The sequence below is a fragment of the Aquarana catesbeiana genome, linkage group LG08 (assembly GCF_042186555.1).
Source record: "Aquarana catesbeiana isolate 2022-GZ linkage group LG08, ASM4218655v1, whole genome shotgun sequence".
Lineage (NCBI taxonomy): Eukaryota > Metazoa > Chordata > Amphibia > Anura > Ranidae > Aquarana > Aquarana catesbeiana.
In genome coordinates, this window is record NC_133331.1 from 16,638,204 (window position 1) to 16,659,719 (window position 21,516).

At 45.2% G+C, this 21,516-nt stretch overlaps 1 protein-coding gene across 2 annotated transcripts in view; it reads left to right on the forward strand.

Moving 5' to 3' along the window:
- CNNM1 (cyclin and CBS domain divalent metal cation transport mediator 1) overlaps positions 1–21,516 on the forward strand; it is a 49,185-nt gene that overhangs the window by 4,767 nt on the left and 22,902 nt on the right. Inside the window, exons 2-7 of one of the 2 annotated variants that reach the window (XM_073595550.1) lie at positions 8,834–8,977; positions 11,130–11,270; positions 12,225–12,394; positions 16,341–16,440; positions 16,814–16,861; positions 20,143–20,205. In XM_073595550.1, the coding sequence (XP_073451651.1) occupies positions 8,834–8,977; positions 11,130–11,270; positions 12,225–12,394; positions 16,341–16,440; positions 16,814–16,861; positions 20,143–20,205 (666 nt within the window). The remainder of the gene's footprint in view (positions 1–8,833; positions 8,978–11,129; positions 11,271–12,224; positions 12,395–16,340; positions 16,441–16,813; positions 16,862–20,142; positions 20,206–21,516) is intronic. The other variant, XM_073595551.1, reaches the window with a different exon arrangement.

Sequence of the window (21,516 nt, forward strand, 5' to 3'; positions counted from 1 at the left end):
ATGCTCTTTCCATTTTCGGATGATGGATTAAACAGAGCTCCGTGAGATGTTCAAAGCTTGGGATATTTTTTTTTTTATAACCTAACCCTGCTCTAACCTTCTCCACAACTTTATCCCTGACCTGTCTGGTGTGTTCTTTGGCCTTCATGATGCTGTTTGTTCTCTAACAAACCTCTGAGGGCTTCACAGAACAGCTGTATTTATACTGAGAATAAATTGCACACAAGTGGATTCTATTTACTAATTGGGTGACTTCTGAAGGCAATTGGTTCCACTAGATTTTAGTTAGGGGTATCAGAGTAAAGGGGCTGAATATAAATGTACACCACATTTTTCACATACTGTATTTGTTTGTTTAAAAATGTTGAAAACCATTTTCTTCCACTTTGTGTTGGTCTATCACATAAAATCCCAATAAAATACATTTACATTTTATGGTTGTAATATGACAAAATGTGGAAAATGTCAAGGGGTATGAATACTTTTTCAAGGCACTGTAGATAGGTTCCCTGTCTTTCTGGTACAATATTAGCTTGAACGGAGCGGTATCGCAGACTGGATAGGAAGTCAGGGGAAACTCAGTTTCTCTGTGGGTTCCTGGAAGCAGCGTTCCAGTTGGGTTCACGGCATCCAGGTGACCCTTGGAGGCCATCTTGGGTCCGCAGAGTCTTTTTAAGTTCCTGCCCCACCAAACCCAGTGGTATCTGCCAGTGCCTTATTGACACAACATCAGAGATCACGGTCATGGAGTATGACTTTTACTTATGTGTAGAGATTTAGAGCTCGGGGACAACTGGACCCCTGCTGGCTGTTCCTCACAGCAGCCAATAATCTACCTATCCTGGTCCAAGGCATCAAATCAAGGACCAGGTGGTGGAACAGGTAGGAGTAGTGGTGACCCAGAGCCCAGTTAACCCAGCAGTGCCTGTTGCACTGGGGGATGAATGTTCAGAAAGACCTGGACTTACCCCACCTGTTGGGCAAATATGAACATTCAGGCCAGTGGGCCCATGGCTGCAAACTGGGAGTGCTCCCAGCCTATGAGACCCAAAAGAGGGCAACCAAGAAAAATCTGAAGTGGGGGTGGTCCGTATGTCCCCCAAGCAAAAGTTACTTTTGGCACCCCTGCAAGAGGTGGTCTGGTCATTCCCTGTTGAGGCTAACAAAAAGCTACAGGGGGCCATTGTGATGGTGGATCCCGTGATGCCAGTAGGGTGGCTGGTGGGCTGTATCCTGTCCAAGGTCCACCGGGGAAGAGTCTTAGTGCAATTCATCAACCTGGAAACACCAAATTTGCTGCCTAGGTAGGCCACCCTGTCTGATCTCTACAGGGGGACCTCGTCACTGCATCTCTGAGGCCCAACCAGGGGTGGAAGCGGTATGCGCCCCTCTACAGGCAGTTATGGCCCCCTGGGACGAGACCTAACACAGGTCACTACTGAAACAGCTGGATATCCCCTTTAAAGACTTTTCTGTACCCCAGCAGAGACTACTTCATCAGCTGCTAGAAAAGCACCTGCTACTGTTTGCCACCAGTCCAGAGAATTACGGGTTCAGCAAAGCCATCGACCACCCAATCCACACGGGAGATGCACCACCCATCCTGGAGCTGTACCATCACATTCCCCTAGCACTGTGCCAAGAGCTCAAGGATTTACTCTGCATAATGCTACAGAGTGGAATGATTAAGGAAAGCCGCAGTCCTTGGACCGCCCTTGTCATCCTAGTGTGAAAGAAGGATGGCAGTCTACAGTTCAGTGTGACCTATCGTAAACTCAATGCATGCACCTACAGGGATGACTACGCACTGCCTCGGGTTGAGAATTCTCTAATGGCCCTTGGACAAGCCAAGTTCTTCTCCACGCTGGAGCTGACCAGTGGCTACTGGCAAGTCATGGTGCTGGACCAGGACTGAGAGAAGATCGCCTTTATCACACCCCTGGGACTGTTTGAGTTTAGCCTCATCAATGCCCCCAGCACCTTCCAACGTATAATTAAATTAGGTCTTGGAGACTGCAATTTCAAGACTGCAAGTTTTTACTTCAATGATTATCATATTCTCCAAGACATTTAAAGAGCATGTAAAACATTTGGACCGGTGTTCTCTCAATTGGCCCAATACGGGCTAAAGCTTAAACCCAGGAAGTGCCAGATGATTAGGCAGAAAATACAGTACTTGGGCCATGTCGTTGAGACCAGAGGTGTGTCTCCAGACCCAGCCAAGGTACAAGCTGTCCAGGAGTAGTACCCTCCAAAAACTATAACTGAGCTGCACTCCTTCTTAGAGCTAATGGGGTACTGCTGGCGGTTCATCCCGAAGTTCACCAAAATATCTGGCCTGCTTAACCAGTTGCTGAGTAGGCACAGCACGCAAAATCAGAGTGGGCCTTCACCTTAAATCCAATCACAATGGCACAACCCCCAGCATCAAGCCTAGAGACTGACCTCTGCCCTGTTGCTGGCTTGCGTGGACTACACCCAGCCCCTTTGGGTGTATATGGATGGGAGTCTCCAGGGTCTGGGGTCATCCTGACCCAAGTGCAGGATGGCCAATTGAGGATGGTTGCTTATGCCAGCCAGAGCCTACGGCCCACGGAAAAGAATCTTCACAACTACAGCTTTTATAAGCTTGAGCTGCTCGCCCTAGTTTGGGCCATTATAGATAAATTTGTGGAATATCTCAAGGTTGCCAACATTGACGTTTTTACAGACAACAACCCCCTGGCCTATCTGGAAACCACAAAGTTGGGGGCGTTGGAACAGAGGTGGTCTGCCTGGCATGGTTCATGCTCAAGATCTACTATCGTCCAAGGAAGCTTAACAGACATGTAGACGTTCTGTCCCAAATTCCAGTGGAATGCCGATCAGCAAAATGACCTGATGACAGTTCAGTGCTACCTTTCTCGAAAGCACAAACTGACCATCTGAGAGTGTCAGAAGTTGTGCCCTGGGACAGTCTGGAATTGCGGGACGAAATACTCTACCATCAAATTTGCGGTAGTGGTGCTTACCAAGTACCAAAACGGCTGACAGCTGCCAGTACTGCCAAACTTTTCTGGGAGCACATTGTCCAACCCTAGGGTTGCCCAAAGCGGATACTGTTGGACCAAGGCCCGAACTTTAAATCAGTAATCGTGACAGAACTCGGAAGTGTCACACCACCCCCTATCGCCCCCAGGGTAATGGCGCCTGTGAGCGGTTCAATGGCACCCTGCTGGGAATGCTACGGGCCCTAGAACTGAGCTACCAATATCGGAGGCACCAACACATAGGGGCCATGGTGTGGACCTATAACAGCACTGTCTAAAAGTCCACTGGCCACACGCCCTTCTTAATGTTTGGGCAATAAGGCTGGATGCCCGTGGACCTCCTGTTGGGGACACCAGAAACCCTTGCAGTGCAAATGCCTAGTTCTTGGGTACAGGAGCTTTGGATGCGGATGCAAAAGGCCAAGCAGATGGTGTTGGACAATGCACTATGCACTAGGAGATGGCACCTGTCTCTACTCTGGAGGAGCTGCCACTGAGATCGGATGTTGGTAAAGAATACCAAACACACCATAAGGAGTAGGCTGGAGCCCAAGTGGGAACGTGCCCCATATTGGGTGGTGGGGCAACCTTTCCCACTTACCCCTGTCTAAGACCTGATCTTGGAGAGGACCATCCTGTGAAGAAGCGACTACGCCAAAATATGCCTTGTGTGCTGGACATTGCTCCAGAAAGCCTGCCAATGACAGGGCGGTGTTTGACTCAGCAGATCTTCCTACATTGCATGAAGCCCTTGCTGACTGGTTTCTGCCACCTCTCACGCTCGCGTCTCTAGCTTCCACTAACCCAGAGACTTGACGACCCTAGTGTCGGGAGTCCAGCAGGCCCCAACAACCCTATCCAGTACCGCAGACTGTACCGACTTGTCCAAAGATTCAACCTTGGGTCCAGGTGCAGAGGAAACGGGCAACACTTGTGATTCCCTGCCACCTATGGCCCCTGAGGCTCTACCTGAAAATGTAACCTTTGTCAAGAGACGTAAGAGAGCCTGGGCCCTTTGTGATCTAAGCGCGGGCAGCACCCTGCAAGATATTCTGACTATGTTGTTTGAAATTGTTTGTTTATTGTTCGGCCTTAACCATACTGATTGTGCTTTTTATCACTATTGTTACTGTTATTTCCATGTTGTGATGCTGAGGACAGCATCTGTTAAGAAGGGGCAGGGGGAGTGTAGGCAGGTGCAGTCTGCTTCCTCCACTGTAGGTGGCACTCGAACGGAGCGGTATCGCAGTCTGGATAGGAAGTCAGGGGAAACTTGGTTTCCTTGTGTGTTCCTTAAAGTAGCATTCCAGTTGGGTTCACGGCATCCAGGTGACCATTGGAGGCCATCTTGGGTCAGCAGAGTCTTTTTAAGTTCCTGCTTCCCAGGTTTTGGTACGCATTCGCATGCAGGTATTGTAGAGAGAGAGGTTCCCTGTCTCTCAGAGACAGTATTAGTGGCAGGCAGAGGTTCCAGATGAGAAGGTAATGCTTAGGGCTCGCAATTGCCTAGGACATCTTCCCGTTTGGGTATGAGACAGTCAGGCCGCATTCTGCCCCTCCAAACAGATACTGCCAGTTGTTTGGCTTATACCTGCTCCACTACACGCTCTTGGTATTTGTGAGTGCTCCCAGTTGGGTCCTTTCTCACCGGGTTTGTTGACTGTTTACCTTGACTATAATGCAAGTTCTGCCTTAACTACAATACAAGTTATATTGATTGCACCTGGACTGTGTGTGGAAAAAGTATGGCCGCACCACACTGCACCCACCTACAACCTGATACCTGTTTTCTCTCCCTCTCTGCACCTAAACCCGCGCTCTCTCTCTGGATACGATTCCTCTCTTCTCTCTTTTTCTCTGGACCTAATTCCGATCTTCTCTCTCGACCCGATTCCTGTCTTCTCTCTCTGGACCTGATCCCCACCTATGTGTCATTTTTCTCAGCCCCTCCATTTAGTGTCTTTACTGTCTGCGTTATTCTGTTCAGCCTGCTCCTATTGCTGTCTTTTGCTTCTCCCTGTTCAGCATGTCATACTGTATCTGCTCTCCCTCTGTTTTCTCTTTACCTCCCTCCACACCCCCCCCCCCCCCCCCAAATTATAATTATTCCTGCCATAAGGGTCCCTGTTCAGGCACTTCCTATTAAAAGGTCTCAATCGCTTTGTTCCTGTCTCCCACTGCCTCTGTGTTATCACCCCCGATGGAGACAAGTGACCATGCTGACACACATTTTGCAGTCATGGTCCAGAGCAATGATGTGCATCCGATGCTGGGTGAGCGCATGTAGACAGGAAGTGATCAGTTGTCTGCCATTCAGGTCACCGACCAAGTATTTGCTGCCATATTATTGATTTGTCATCAGAAGATAATGTTATTGATCAGTCACCTGTGATCCATATCAGTGATCAATCACCTGCAGTCCTTCTCATTGATCAGTCATCAGCAGTCCATGTCGTTGGTCAGTCACCTGCAGTCCATGGTTTTCATCAGTCTAAAACTGTTCTAAGAAGCAGGTCAATGACCAAGACTGTCTCAAAGAGCTGAAGTCTTCAACTTGCAGCTCCAAAATCAGTACAGTGTTTAATATGTGATGCCTGATGTTTGCTAAATTATGCTAATTGTTCGCTATCCACCTATTCTGGAATGCTGTATTTTCCCATTAGCTGCTCCAAGAGGAAGTACGGGGAGGCAGATCTATCCAATGTAATTACTCCCTACTAGGCAGTCCACTATAGACCATGGCTCCCTGTCCCCCTGTATCCAAAGTTAGCCAACTACAGACCATGCCTTCCCATTAATTTGTATCCAAATTCAGCCCACTACAAAGCATGGCTCCCTGTCCATCTGTATCCAAATTCAGCCCACTACAGACCATGGCTACCTGTTCATCTGTATCCAAAATCGGCCCACTAGAGACTGCCCCCCGTCCATCTGTATTCAAAGTCAGTATAGACCATGGCTCCCCGTTTATCTATATCCAATATCAATAAACCACAGACCATGGTTCTCTGTCCATCAGTATTCAAATTCAGCCCACTACAGACCATGGATCCCTTTCCACATGTATCCAAAGTCAGCTTACTACAGACTATGGATCCCTGTTCATCTGTATCTAAAGTCAGTAAAGATCATGGCTCCCTGTTCATCTATAGCCAGTGTCAACCCACTACAGATCATGGCTCCCTGATAATATATATCTAAAGTCAGCTCACTACAGACCATGGATCCTTGCCCATTTGTATCCAAAGTCCATACAGACCATGGCACCCTGTACATATGTATTCAATGTCAGCCCATTCCGGACCATTGCTTCCTGACCATCACTATCCAATATCAGCCCAATGTTAACCATGACTCCCTGTTCATCTGTCTGAAAGTTAGCCTACTACAGACCATGACTCTCTGTCCACATGTATCCAAAGTTAGCCCACTACAGACCTTGGGTCCCTGCACATACATATGTATTCAAAGTCGGCCCTTTATTGACCTTGGCTCTCTAACCACATGTATCCAAAGTCAGCCAACTACAGACCATGGCTTCCTCTCCATCTGTATTCAAAATCAATACAGACCACAGCTCCCTGTCCATCCCAAAGTAAGCTCACTACAGACCTTGGCTCCCCATCCACATGTATGCAAAATCAGCCCACTACAGACCATGGCTTCCTGTCCATTTTGTATCCAAAGTCCGGCCACTATAACTCATGGCTCTCCATCAACATGTATCAAAAGTTAGCCCACTGTGGCTCTCCATCCATCTGTATCCAGTCAGCCCACTACACACCATGACTCCATGTATCCAAAGTCGGCTCACTACAGACCATGGTTTGCTGTCCATCCCAAAATCAACCCACTACAGACCTTGACTCCCCTTCTATATGTATCCAAAGTCAGCCCACTACAGATCATGATTCCCTGTTCACATGCATGCAAAGCCAGCCCACTACAGCAAATGGCTTTCCATCTACATATATCCAAAATCAGCCCACTACAGCCCATGGTTCTCCGTCTGACTGTATCCAAACTCTGCTCCACTACAGAGCATGGCTCCCCGTCCACATGTATCCAAAGTAGGCCCACTGCAGACCATGGCTTCCCCTTCCATCTGTATCCAAAGTCAGCCCACTACAGACCATGGTTTCTTGTCCATCTCAAAATCAACCCACTACAGACCATGGCTTCACTGTCCATCTGTATCCAAAGTCAGCCAACTACAGACCATGGCTCCCCATCTACATGTATCCAAAGTCAGCCCACTACAGCCCATGGCTTTCGATCTATCTGTATCTAAAGTCAGCCTACTACAGACTGCAGTTCCCTGTCCATCCCAAAATCAACCCACTACTGGCCTTGGCTCCCTGTCTAATTGTATCCAAAGTCAGCCCACTACAGCCCATGGCTCCCCATTCACATGTATCCAATGTCAGCCCACTACAGACCATGACTCTCTGTCCATCAGTATCCAAAGTCAGCCAACTACAGCCCATGGTTTCTGTTTACATATATCCAAAGTCAGCCTACTACAGACCATGGCTTTCCCATCCACATGTATCCATAGTAAGCCCACTACACACCATGGCGTCCCTTCCATCTATAGCCAAAGTCAGCGCACTACAGACTATGGCTCCCCATCCACATGTATCCAAAGTGAGCCCACTACAGACCGTGGCTCCCTGTCCATACCAAAATCAGCCCACTACAGACCATGGCTTCCCTGTCCATCAGTATCCAAAGTCAGCCCACTACAGACCATGGCTTCCCGTTCAAATGTATCCAAAGTCAGCCCACTACAGACTATGGCTCTCTGTCCATCCCAAAGTGAGCCTACTGCAGACCTCGACTCCCTGTCCACGTGTATTCAAAGTCAGCCCATTATAGACCATGACTCCCCGTCCATCCCAAAGGCAGCTTACTGTCATCCATGGCTCCCCCTCCACATGTATGAGTCATCCCACTACAGACCATGGTTCTATGTCCATCAAAAAGTCAGGCCACTACAGACTGTGGCTCCCTGTCCATCCCAAAGTCAGCCTACTACAGACCTTGGCTCCCTGTCTACATGTATCCAAAGTCACTTCACTACAGACAATGGTTCCCTGTCCACATGTATCCAAAGCCAGCCCAGTACAGACCAGGGCTCTCCACCCCTTTGTATACAGAGTCATTTCAGTACAGACCATGGTTCTCTGTCCATCAAAAAGTCAGGCCACCACAGACTGTGGCTCCCTGTCCATCCCAAAGTCAGCCCACTACAGGCCATGCCTCCCCATCCATATGCATCCAAATTCAGCCCAATACAGACCATGGCTCTCCATTCATTTGTATGAAAAGTCAGCTCACTACAGACCTTGGCTCTCTGTCCACATGTATCCAAATTAAGCCCACTACAGACCTTGGCTTCCTATCAATATGTATCCAAATTCAACCCACTACACCCCATGGCTCCCCATCCATCAGTATTCAAAGTCAGCTCACTACAGACCATGGCTCCCTGTCCATCTTGGCGTAGGAGCAGGGTACTGGAGTAGGCCAAATCTACTCCTACAGGGCAAACATAAAGCAACAGCCAGGTAACTTCTAAATATTTCAAGTCTGCATGTTTAAAACCACAGATATCATTCAGCCTTGCACTTGTTTTTTTTTATTCTAATGGTATATAAAAAAAAATGAAACCAGAAATAAACAACATTTCTAGAAGGCAAATTTAGCAGGACTTGTACCATTTATTTCTTTGGAAATGGCTTGTTTTGCCATCGTTTGGTGTCATTACATTTATTCTCTCCATTTTGTTTTGTATGTTCCAGGCAAATCCCATTTGGCAATAGTTCAGCGGGTCAACAATGAAGGGGAAGGAGACCCATTTTATGAAGTGATGGGGATTGTAACCCTGGAGGATATCATAGAAGAGATCATCAAATCTGAAATCCTGGATGAGACAGATCTGTACAGTAAGTAATTCAAACCTTGAAAAGTAAGATTGGGGATACTTTAATGCAGACCCAAAATTAGAACCTGAGTTTAGGTTTACTTGACCCCACTGCAGCATATTAAGGCTAAGTTCACACTGCTGCGACCCCCAAAGTCATGCAACTTTCCATTGCAACTTTCTTGCGACTTGATGTGACTTCAGTGCAATGTCAATGCAACTTTTATGTTCTGTGACTTTGGTTAAAAAAAGTCGCAGCCAGAGTCACAAAGTTAAGACACATATATATATGACTACCTTGCACCTTTGATTATCTTGCACCACCATATTTTTGTTGCTGTGACTTGAGTTGCAATAATTATGATGGCACCCATTGAAATTAATGTGTTTTTATTTGTCTTGCGACTTTCTTGAGACTCAGGTCACAGTAGGTCGCATCAGAAGTCTCAGCAGTGTGAACCAGGACTAACTGGGAAACTAAACAAATAGCCAAAGAGCCTCTACCTCTACAGAACCCAGCTTAGAGAAATAGTAGGCAATTTTCAACCACACTAAGAGGGAGGCCACCTATTTGATAGACCTGATTGGCAGCCCAACCACCAAGGAGTAGAGAGCACATGGGAAGCTGACAATACTGCTGCTATTTGCCAGCCAGTGGCGTAGTGTTGTCACCCTGCCACAGGAAGTGCTGTTACTGGCAGGATTTCCTGGTAAGAATGTAGAATGTGGAATAATACTGTTGATTGTGAGTGTACATACACTTTTTACAATCCAACTGTGGGGTGGAGAAAAAAAATTTCTATCATTGAGAAGGGGTCAAAGGGGATCAGAAGAGGATGTAATATTTACCTTACATCCCACTCCGGCATGCTCCAGTGCTCCCTCTTCTCTCCTCCGCTCAAGGCTGTGGGTGATCACTTGGCGCCATCAGGTAAAATGCAGGGCTATTAACACTGCATTGTATGCAGAAGAGGCAGGTGTTTGACCGCAGTTAGGAGAGCCTTAGATTGGAGTTTTGTTTAGGATCAGTCACATGGATGGTGGGAGCCTGCAGGAGCAAGGAGTAAGCTAAGAATCCTAACTCTTCATCATGCCTGTACCCCTAGACTTAAAGCCTAACTCCAGATTTTATTTAACTTTAAATAGTTTGTTTATGCCAAGCTAGATGAAAGTTTTAAATCCTTGTGGCATTTTATTGCATTTCTTGGTGACAGAACAATATAAATGTACAGAGACATCCATATAGAAACCCATCCCATGCTCCATTCCTCTGCTTTCATAGTTTCTAAGGAACACTGGGCCCCCAATATACTGTACATATGACAGTTACCATAGATGGTAGTAACGGTGGGAATGTGGACAACCCAGAGAGTGGAGCAGAACCAAGAAGACCTTCTCTCCTCCTGGTGATGGAAACCACAAAACCCATTTACATGATTCTGGTGTCAAGGTGGTTTCCTGGTTGTCCACATCTCTGCCATTCCCGGGACTAGTGGTTATGAGAGTGAGCAATGTGGACAACCCAGAGAGTGCAGCAGAACCGAGAAAACCTTCTACTCCTGGTGATGGAAATCATGACACCCGTTTACACCATTCCATTGTCAAGGTGGTTTCAGGGTTGTCCACATCTCTGACGTTCCCAGGACTAGTGGTTATGAAATTGGGCAATGTGGACAACCCAGAGAGTGGACCAAAATGGAGAAGACCTTTTTTTTTGTCCATGGAAACCACAACACCCATTTACATAATTCTGGTGTCAAGGTGGTTTCTGGGTTGTCCACATCTCTGACATTCCTGGTACTAGTGGTCATGAGATGGGGATGTGGACTCCAGACAGGTGGGCTTTATTACTATCCTCAGATCCAATCCCGTCCTCTCTCTCTGCAATCCTTCCCACCTACTTTGAAAATATTAGTTATATTATTTTGTTGATTTAGAATAAAATGACTCTTATCTGCTGATAATATATACAAAGGTTGTTGGAAGGGAAATACCTGGATCACTGAAGGCTTCAGCGAGCATTCAATATGGTCTATTCTATATATAGACCGTGGTTCTTAGGTGTCCAGAATGTTCACTTCCAGACAAGTCCATTGGGTTCAGTTTTCTGTTAATAACAATGTCTCTTATTGTTATATGATTTTTTTTTTATTTAAACTTTTTCTTTCTATTAGCTGATAATAGGAAAAAGGAAAGAAATCCACACCGAGAGAGGAAACAACAAGACTTCTCCCTGTTCAAGCTTTCTGACAGTGAGATGAAGGTGAAGATTTCTCCTCAGCTCCTCCTGGCCACCCATCGATTCATGGCTACAGGTAGGTACAGGCAGTTCAATGTACTGCCAGGAGGACCATTAGGTTCAATATGCAGTTGTAGAGATTCAGTGCCGAGGGCACATTTCCACCCGGTCATACAATTTATATTGTGAAATGTAGAATTTATTATTAAACATTTCTGTGCAGGCCCCCTTCAATCGCTGCTTTACACTTACATGTTTCACCACTAAATGATGGCTGTACACATGTATGGACTGCATTGAATGCCGTGCTGCCACATACATGAGTACTTGTGTTTTGTGCTGGAAGTATGCTCAATTACGCCCCCTTGCACTCAGAATCCACTCTCAGTGAGGCCTCCTAGGCTGGGACTAATGATCGGGAGGTGGTAGGAGGAGCTCTTGATCATGTGATCACTGTGATAGTTTGGGGAGCCTCCCCTGTATCTGCTGCTCCTCCGTCTATACATTGGGGAACCTTTCTCAGTGTTTGCGACTTTTTTTAATTGCACATCCTGATTTATCGGGCTAAAGAAACGCAAATGTTTTGTACAGCATTAGCCCCAATCTTCCATACCTGCTGCACCAGTTTAATATTTGTGGCTTGCTGCATAAGGATAGCGAAAAGGCTCATTTTTTACAGACTTGTACTAAACCACTGACTGGCCTTTGCAGCCGATGTTAAACACGGGTCACAAGCAACAAAAGAAAAAATGAAACCTGGATTTTTGAGGCACCATTTACGCCCTGTACTTAAACTTCCATTAACTTCCACTATGGTTATACTGGACCTGTGGTTCCCTTACATCTATGAGCATTTTAATGATGATAGTTTTATTTTCCCCTGGGTGACGATTGTGCAATGCTTGGCACAGACTGGAGGTATTTGGAAATGCGTCCTCAGTGCTGGTCCATACATAACCCATCATACATGATTGATATATCTGCCTTACATTGGATTGGTTGAGCACCTTCTAACTTCCATTTTTTTCAGAGATCGAACCTTTCAAAGCTCCTTTCCTGTCTGAGAAAATTCTGTTACGCCTTCTTAAACACCCACATGTGATTCATGAGCTAAAGTTTGATGAGAAAAATAAAAGGTCTACAGAGCACTATCTTTACCAACGCAATAAGCCAGTGGACTATTTTATTTTAATCCTCCAGGTAAGTTACTAACCCCACTTTGATATCGTCCATCTCTGCTGGAGACCCACTTTGATCTCATCCATCTCTGGTGGTGCCCCACTTTGATATCAGTCATCTCTGGTGTATCCTCACAGAGATGGATAAAATCCATCTCTGGTGGAGCCCCACTTTGATACGATCCATGTCTGATGGAGCCCCACTTTGATATCATCCATCTCTGGTGGAACCCTAATTTGATATGATCCATGTCTGGTGGAGCCCCACTTTGATACAATCCATGTCTGGTGCAGCCCCACTTTGATATCACCCATCTCTGGTGGAGCCCCACTCTGATATCATCCATATCTTGTGAAGCCTCACTTTGATATCATCCATGTCTGGTGAAGCCCCACTTTGATACGATCCATCTCTGGTGGAGCCCCACTTTGATATCATCCATCTCTGGTGGAACCCCACTTGATAAAATGCATGTCTGATGGAGTCCCACTTTAATACAATCCATCTCTGGTGGAGCCCCAGTTGGATATAATTCATACCAATACAAAATGATTTAGTATCACTCTGTTAAAGCATTTTCAGTGCCAATATATTTTTAAAATAAAGTGGTTAGGAAGAACCTTTGTCAGGTTTTCACTGTTGTCTGTGCCTCCATTAGGGAGATTCACCCTCCATCTTTGTGCTCGTGACCACGGTCAGAGAAAACATCCAATGGGGACACTTTTCTTAGCGACAGCTGCCTTGCAATGTAACTAAACCAAAGCAAAAAATGTAATATATTGTAGCTTAGCAAACATTGGATATGGTAGCTGCATTTGTTTTCTTTTTTTTTTCACCTTTTCTACGTGGTGACCAGTCACTAACACACCTCCTGTCCTAGCTGGCTACACTCACTCTCTACTACCTCTATGGAGGAGCAACGTAGCCACCCTTGGACAGCAGCAATGTCTATTAGTGGAGAGGGTGGTGTTGGATGGACTAGTAGATTTAGATGGACTTTATATAGCTGACTAACGATTTAAACTTACACTTTATAAGCAGTTACAGCAAACCATTTTTTTTCCTTTTGGGATAAAGGTTTTACATAAACAAATAATAGCTGATCATTGTAAGCCCCCCTGTCAGCAGTCAATGGTTTGTCTCATCTCTCCAACCTACACTTTGTCTGGACAGCTTGGTCTGTTAAAGGTGAAAAACAACAGACTTACTGGCAGGATCACCAGGTATTAAACTACCTTACAGGGGAACTGCTGTGTTAATGTACCGACAGACTGGTTTATGCATACCTCCCAACATTTTGAGATGGGAATGAGGGACACCTACTAGCAAATGTATGTAGGCATAGGACACGCCTCCTGCCACATCCCCTTAAAGGAAAATTAACCAAAAAAAGGGTTGGTTAAATCCACAAAAGCTTTTTTTCACCACTACTATTCCTTTATATTGGCTTTTAGCATTTACAAACGCAGCAATTTAGAATTTGGATGAAAGGTTTAGCACTGGGAAACACTTTTTGAAAGAAAAAAAAGTGCATTTTATGTACAACTCTATAGATCAGACCAAAATGAGGGGGAAAGAGGGACATTGCTCCAAATCAGGGACAGTTGGGAGCAATGGATCATGTATGTCAGAGTCCGGCGATCCCACGATGTCAGACACCAGGACGCCGATTCACCAGTCCGCGGCTTAACCTCTCAGGTTTTCTAATTCCTGAACCGGTAAAGCGGCGTCCTGGTGTCTGACAGTGTGGGATTGCGGGAATCGGGTACAGTGGGACCGGGGGGGGAGGGGGGTCACCAAGTGTAAGGCCACCATACAGATATTCTATAAAGGTGAACTTGCACTTTAAGCTCACCACACATGTTACAATCTAATTGTACTCTTGTGTAGTGCAAGGGCTTGCCTGATTCAAAGTGATTGGTTAGTCCCCATATTACATAGTTTTCTTAAATCTAAAGTTGAGTGTACAGAGGTTATACAGTCAGATTGGAGGGTGTACGGTGAACTTAAGAGGGGATTTATCACTATGGAGGGTCTCCTCATTTTCTGTTGTGTCTACAGGACAGGAAGTGATGGGAAATCTCCCCAATGGGGCACAGACAGTAATGTAAACCAACAGGGGTTTCAACCCTTTGAAAAAAAAAAACAAAATGGCCTTAGATATCCTTGAATTGCTATTCACCTTCTCCAGTCCAATGAGAGTGTCCTCAGTGGTGACTGACAATTTTGTTGTCTGGACCATGGAGTCGGGGAAGGTTAGGCCCAATAAGAACATGAAACTAAATAAGAGAGGGTCACAGAAGACGAGAACTCTGGACTTTTCCCTTTTAAAGATGAGAAATGAGATTATAGCTCCTCCTGGTTTTCCCAAAGTTGGATTGAGTGTAAGTTTTGCTTTGTAGCTCAAAGATGAAAAACCTCAGATACGTCTATAGACTTCATCTCCACCTTATCACCCTTCCATGTTCACTAAGGTGCTGACACTTTCCTTTTGGATTGGATGGTATGAGCTGATCCTAATGAAAAGAAAGGGAAAGAGTTCCCCGCATATACTTGGAGCGGCTGTTAGCTGCACTGTCATCGATGGGTCTGAGTACAGCCGCCATATTGTATGTATTGAGGCTGATCACCCATTGGAACAAGAAAAACAAATAAACATTGGTGGACGTAGCCCTACACCTATTGAGTCTAATTTCCCTGTCCAGCTGTATGAAAGGGATCATTCTACTTCTCAGGGAATATCTGGACTCCTAGGCATGTTAAACTGGATCCAACCGGGCAGATGAGGTAGGTCCCATAATGGAGGATTTGTCAGATATTGAGCTGTGGAGTATCCATAATGTTTCTTTAAAGTAAAACTCTGGGCAAAATATTTTCTTTCTTTATTTTTTTTATTTTTTGGGGATAGAGTAAGGGGGGGGTTATAACGCCAGTAAGGTTTATTTTTGCCATCTTTGTCCCATTGGAGAGATTTACCTTCACTTCCTGTCTTATAGCCAAACAGGAAGTGAGTGGAAATCTCTGCAAATTAAGGGAATTTCTTGGTGACCCCCAGCTCACCAGAACCAGTGTCCCCATTGGAATATTTCCCCTCTATTACTTTTCTGGGGACAACCCAAAATTTGGGATTTGCTTTTACTTTCACTTTTAATGATAATGGTAAACAGGACAAATAGAGAGGGTGGATCGACCTTAACGGAGGCACCGACGGCAATAAAAACCTGATAGGGGTTCTAATCCCTCTCCACTCTCCAAAACTTAAAAAAAAAGCTTTGCCTTTTAGTTATACTTTAAGCAATTACAAAGATGGTCACATCTGTTTATAGCCTCAGTACACACCTAAACTATTATATGACTTTGGGAAACAATTGGACCCTATGCATGAGAGACCATGGGGACCTCCTACATATCCCATGGAGATCTCTGAAATGGGTGCGCTATTGGGATGCCATGGTCAGCGCGCTTAAAATTGGTTCTAAGCTCTTAATGTTTTTTATCTTAATGCATAATGGCATGTACTGCCATTAGTACATACCACTATTCATAATACAACCATTCATACATATGCCACCATTGTCTATGTACCACCATTCGTACATATGCTACTATTAGTTCATGTACCACCATTACTCCATACCACTATTCATACATATGCCATTGTTCGTCCATGTACCATCATTCGCACCTATGCCACCATTGTCTATGTACCACCATTATACATACCACCATTCGTACATATGTCACTAAGGACCACCATTAGTCCATACCACCATTCGTACGTATGCAAGTATTAGTCCATGTACCACCATTAGTGCATACTATTCATACATATGCCACTATTAGTCCATGTACTGCCATTAGTATATACCACCATTGTCTATGTAACACCATTTGTCCATACCACCATTACCCCTTTGTATGCCTCATGGCTTCTGGTGAAAACACTGTTTTTTGTTTTCTCCACCAGGGTAAAGTAGAAGTAGAGGTTGGCAAGGAAGGGCTGCGATTCGAGAATGGTGCCTTCACATATTATGGAGTTCCCGCTATTATGACAACAGTTTCTTCTGGTATGTTTTTTTAAATAAGTCTTCATGTGCCACAGAAAAACGAACACATCATAAACTAGGAAGACAGAGCTTCTTAACAGCATTGTTGTCGTTCTTTTTCTTTTCCTAGTCTGTTCTATATGAATGTGTAGAAATATTTACCTAATGTGAGCGTCTTCTGGTGGCTCAGTGGTAACAAACAATACCCAGATCATCACATGTTCATGTCCGCACTCACTAAGCCAACTTCTGTAAGTCACCATATTGTGCCAAGTCCTTCTTAGGAGCCATCTTCTAGATACAGACCTTAGATTGTAGATGTCCTCTTTATTGTAGCTTCAGCTTTCATTTTGTATTCTCAACATATAAAAGTTTTCTTAATTCTTATTTTCAGATACTGACGTGAGAAAAGTCGGAAGCTTGGCGGGTTCGTCCTTCCTTTGTAAGTATGTCTGCGCTCAACAGCATGAATATCTTAGAGTATTGGTTGAAGAGGTTGGGGTTGTTTTTTTGGTTTTAGACGTCAGTCAAACACTGTGCTTAATGGCCTGGTAGTCACCATATCTAGGGGGCTGCCAAATGCTTGAATATGACGCTCATCATGAGAGCCCAGACATGGTGACCTGAGAAATATTATCCGACATCTGCCTTTCCAGCACCATTCACAGAACCCAACACAAGGGGAGTTTGTATCAGTACGTTATAATAAATCTCCCCGTACACTGTAGAGATTGTGAGGGTTATGCTTTCATTTCTTTTGAGTAATCTTAAAGATCCTTTCTCCAACAATCCCATGTAAGTAAAAGTATTGCCCTCTCTCGTCCTTTTTACGTTTTCAAGATGAGCCAAAGTTGTTCATAGACTTGATATGGTGGCCATAAAATGTCATACTTTTTATAGATGACCCTGGTATAAACATACATTAGTGTTTTGGACAAATGTGCATGTGTACAGTATACTCTGAGCAGGCACTCTTCGGCACCAATTTTATCATGTAACAGAACAGGGTAGAATAACTTATTAAAGACGATTAGTTGGCCAGTCACAGGACAATACCTTCCCATAGATTTACTATAATCAGACATATAAAGAACAACAGATAGTGTGAGATTGGCCAATGCTCGTGCTGCCGTCTCCATGACCCTCTATGACTTTCTATGACTCTCCTTGACTTTCTATGACCCTCTTTGACTTTCTATGGCCCTCCGTGATTCTCTACAACCCTCCATGACCCTTCCTGACACTCCATGATCCTCCATTTCCCTCCATGATTCTCTATGACCTTTCCTTTCCTGATTCTCCATGATCTTCCATTTCCCTCCATAATTCTCTTTGACCCTCCATGATTTTCTTTGACCCTCTTTGACTTTCTATGGCCCTCCGTGATTCTCTACAACCCTCCATGACCCTTCCTGACACTCCATGATCCTCCATTTCCCTTCATGATTCTCTATGATATAAGCAAAAAAGTCATTTCTACTACCCATACATCACATAGAATACAGAGATCCCAGGTGCTTGATCCACAGTCGCTGGCTGAGTAGGGAAATGAGGAAAAGATGATCCCCACACTCCAGTTATGACTAAGGCCATATAGGCTGAAACGCGTCAACTGTTCTCATTTGCGTTCAGGCACTGTGGCTTGAGCAATCACCGGAATGCGGATCATCTTTTCCTCTTGATTCTCTATGACCCTCCATGACTCCCTTAGACCCCCATGACTTTCTATCCCTTTGATCCCCTTGTGATTCTCTATGATCCTTCATGACCCTTCCTGACTCTCTGTGATCCTCCATTTCCCTCCATGATTCTCTTTGACCCTCCATGACTTTCTATGACCCTCCGTGATTCTCTATGACCTACCTTAAAGGTATGTTAAATCTTACCTAGCAGCAGACAACCCAAGGGGCATGTTATTATCTTTGTTAGTCAGAAAGCCCTCCTCTTTGCATCCCTCTGATCCTGATTTCACTTGAATGCTTAAAGGTTTAGTACACCTTTAATGGTCATTTTCCAAAATCTCTTAAGCACATTACATTCCCCTCTTCCACCATACATATAGTTGCTCCTGTCCCCCTCTGGGCTGGGTGTTAGAAGTATGCCCCCAGTGGCTCCCCCTCTGGGCCAACTATTAGCAGTATGTCCCCAGTGGCTCCCCCTCTGGGCCGGTTGTTAGCAGTATGTCCCCAGTGGCTCCCCCTCTGGGCCGGTTGTTAGCGGTATGTCCCCAGTGGCTCCCCTTCTGGGCCGGCTGTTAGCAGTATGCCCCCAGTGACTCCCCTTCTGGGCCGGCTGTTAGCAGTATGTCCCCAGTGGCTCCCCCTCTGGGCCGGTTGTTAGTGGTATGTCCCCAGTGGCTCCCCTTCTGGGCCGGCTGTTAGCAGTATGTCCCCAGTGGCTCCCCCTCTGGGCCGGCTGTTAGCAGTATGTCCCCAGTGGCTCCCCCTCTGGGCCGGCTGTTAGCAGTATGTCCCCAGTGGCTTCTCCTCTGGGCCGACTGTTAGCAGTATGTCCCCAGTGGCTTCTCCTCTGGGCCGACTGTTAGCAGTATGTCCCCAGTGGCTCCCCCTCTGGGCCGGCTGTTAGCAGTATGTCCCCAGTGTCTCCCCCTCTGGGCCGGCTGTTAGCAGTATGTCCCCAGTGGCTTCTCCTCTGGGCCGACTGTTAGCAGTATGTCCCCAGTGGCTCCCCCTCTGGGCCGGCTGTTAGCAGTATGTCCCCAGTGGCTCCCCCTCTGGGCCGGCTGTTAGCAGTATGTCCCCAGTGGCTCCCCCTCTGGGCCGGCTGTTAGCAGTATGTCCCCAGTGGCTTCTCCTCTGGGCCGACTGTTAGCAGTATGTCCCCAGTGGCTCTCCCTCTGGGCCGGCTGTTAGCAGTATGCCCCCAGTGGGGGGGGGGCTCTTTTTCTAATAAAGATTACAGCATGTATTTGAAGAGCATTTTATAGACCTCAATCAATTTCTTGTAGTGAATACTTATTCTATACTGCACACATGTATGGACATACATGGGAGACATTCATTTTCTTGGGCCATTGTACACTTACTATGATCAGTCTCACGATCACTGTATAAAGCTGTATTGTCTTAATGCCTTAATATGGAAATCTGTTTCTCTCTTCGATGGGAGGGGGGGGGGGGTTAAGGTCAATGGATTGCTTTATTGTCCCAATCACACTGTGGCCATCTAAAATAATTTGGAAGATTTAAATGGGTAAAGCCTGGCGACCCTATGACTTTGCTCATGAAGGCGCAGAATTGATTTAATACAATGAGTATACAGAATGGATGAATGGAAGTACTATATAAGGCAGACATGCATACTGGTGTGTGGTGCTGTTTAGTACATAGTCGGATTAAAGGAGAGCAATGTTTAATAGAGTTCATTTCAATCCATTTCTGTACAGAGTATACAGCCAATGGTAAGTTCTGTATTATTTTATATGGAATCCTAATATTTTATTAATACGATTTTGATTTTCTTTGCTTTCCTAACAGTGTTTATAAAGCCGTTTTGCTAATCCTGTTAATTACAACCCATTTTCAAGCTTCTGTCAATAATCGTCTTCTTGTGTGTTCTCCATATGGGTAGATTTCTACATTGTTACGATAGAATTGCCAGGATTCTCGTCCATTGAGATCCCTTTTTTTTTTCCGGTGTGTGTGCTCTGTGTTTGTATGCTTTCATCCCGATCTTACTCCCGATTTTGCTCTGCCCTCCCAGTACCCGTGTCCGTATCTCGCACCTTCGCTTTCAGCAGAGGGGAATCCTTGGCTGGCTCCCCAGGTAATGTGCATGGCTCTAATTCCATCATGAAAAATGGGTTGAATTCATATGGATATATGAATGTTCTGGAGCTGATCCCCCATACGCATGGAAACCTCTTCAGAAATAATTTCTTCAGGAAATCTGTTACTTCCTTTTATTGTGTATTAATGATCATTTATGGAATACAGATGAATGGATTACCCAGCAAAAAGACTCGCCATGAAGCTGGCCCTACACTAAAATTTGGTTAAAAATCTTTCATTTTAAGAACATTCATTGAAATATTAGTTGGAAGATTCACTTGAAAATCTAGTAATGTATGGCCAGCTTATAGAAGATGTCCTTGTGCATAGAGGGCTTCTGATATTCAGCCAAGTGACTCATAAGGCAACATTACTCCTCATCTTGTTCTAGTGATGGGGAGTTCTGGTGGGAAATACCAGAGGATCAGACGGGAATGTACAGGCCAGTTCTCTACCAGCTGTACATTCACATTAGTCCTCATCCCCAAAGAGCTTACAATCTAAAGTACAAACAAATAGCAACTGCCCCCACCTATAACTGGCCTTAACAGCAAGGAGCACATAGAAGGGCGACGCATGTCAAACAACAAAGAAAAAAAATCCCAACCCAACGTATCAACCAGCCTGCAACCAATTGAATTATTCTGTCTAAGAGTTCACATTAAAAACAGGGGTTTAGTTTGCAGACATTTGCAAATACATGTGTAAGCTGCAGAGGCCGTGCCAAGGCACCCCCAGTATTATCTGCAGTCCTAACTCTATAAATTTTAAGAGCCTCCGTTGTAGGATCACGTATATATTGAAATGCGTCGCTCTTCCACATGCTCTTTGCTGTTAAGGCCAGTTCTAGGTTGGGTAGTTGCCATTTGTTTTTACTGTTGGTTATTTGGTAAGGGGGTGCACTAGACACCTTCGCTGCCATTGTGCTATTTGCTGGGTGTTCCGTGCACCCCTGTGCCTTTGAGGAGAAGGCTCCCTCCAGGCATACCTACCCTCAATCTATCCATTACTATATAGGCACTCCTAGTATGGAGATAAAGACATCTAATAGTTATGAGGTTTCAAGTGCTTTAAATGCAAAGTGTTCCTTTGGTGACTTCCATGGTATTAAAGTGGCAGGTGGACTGTATTGGGGGGCACCTTCAGGTATTTGTTCTTATCTGTTTTCTTCCAGAGCTCCTGAGAAGCTGAAAACCATTGAGGCAAAAACTCAGGACACTCTATTGTGAAAATACTGACTCTAGTTAAGAGCAGTAAGACAATGTCCCACCTACTGTACCTGGCTTTGGGCTTCTAAAAACAATGT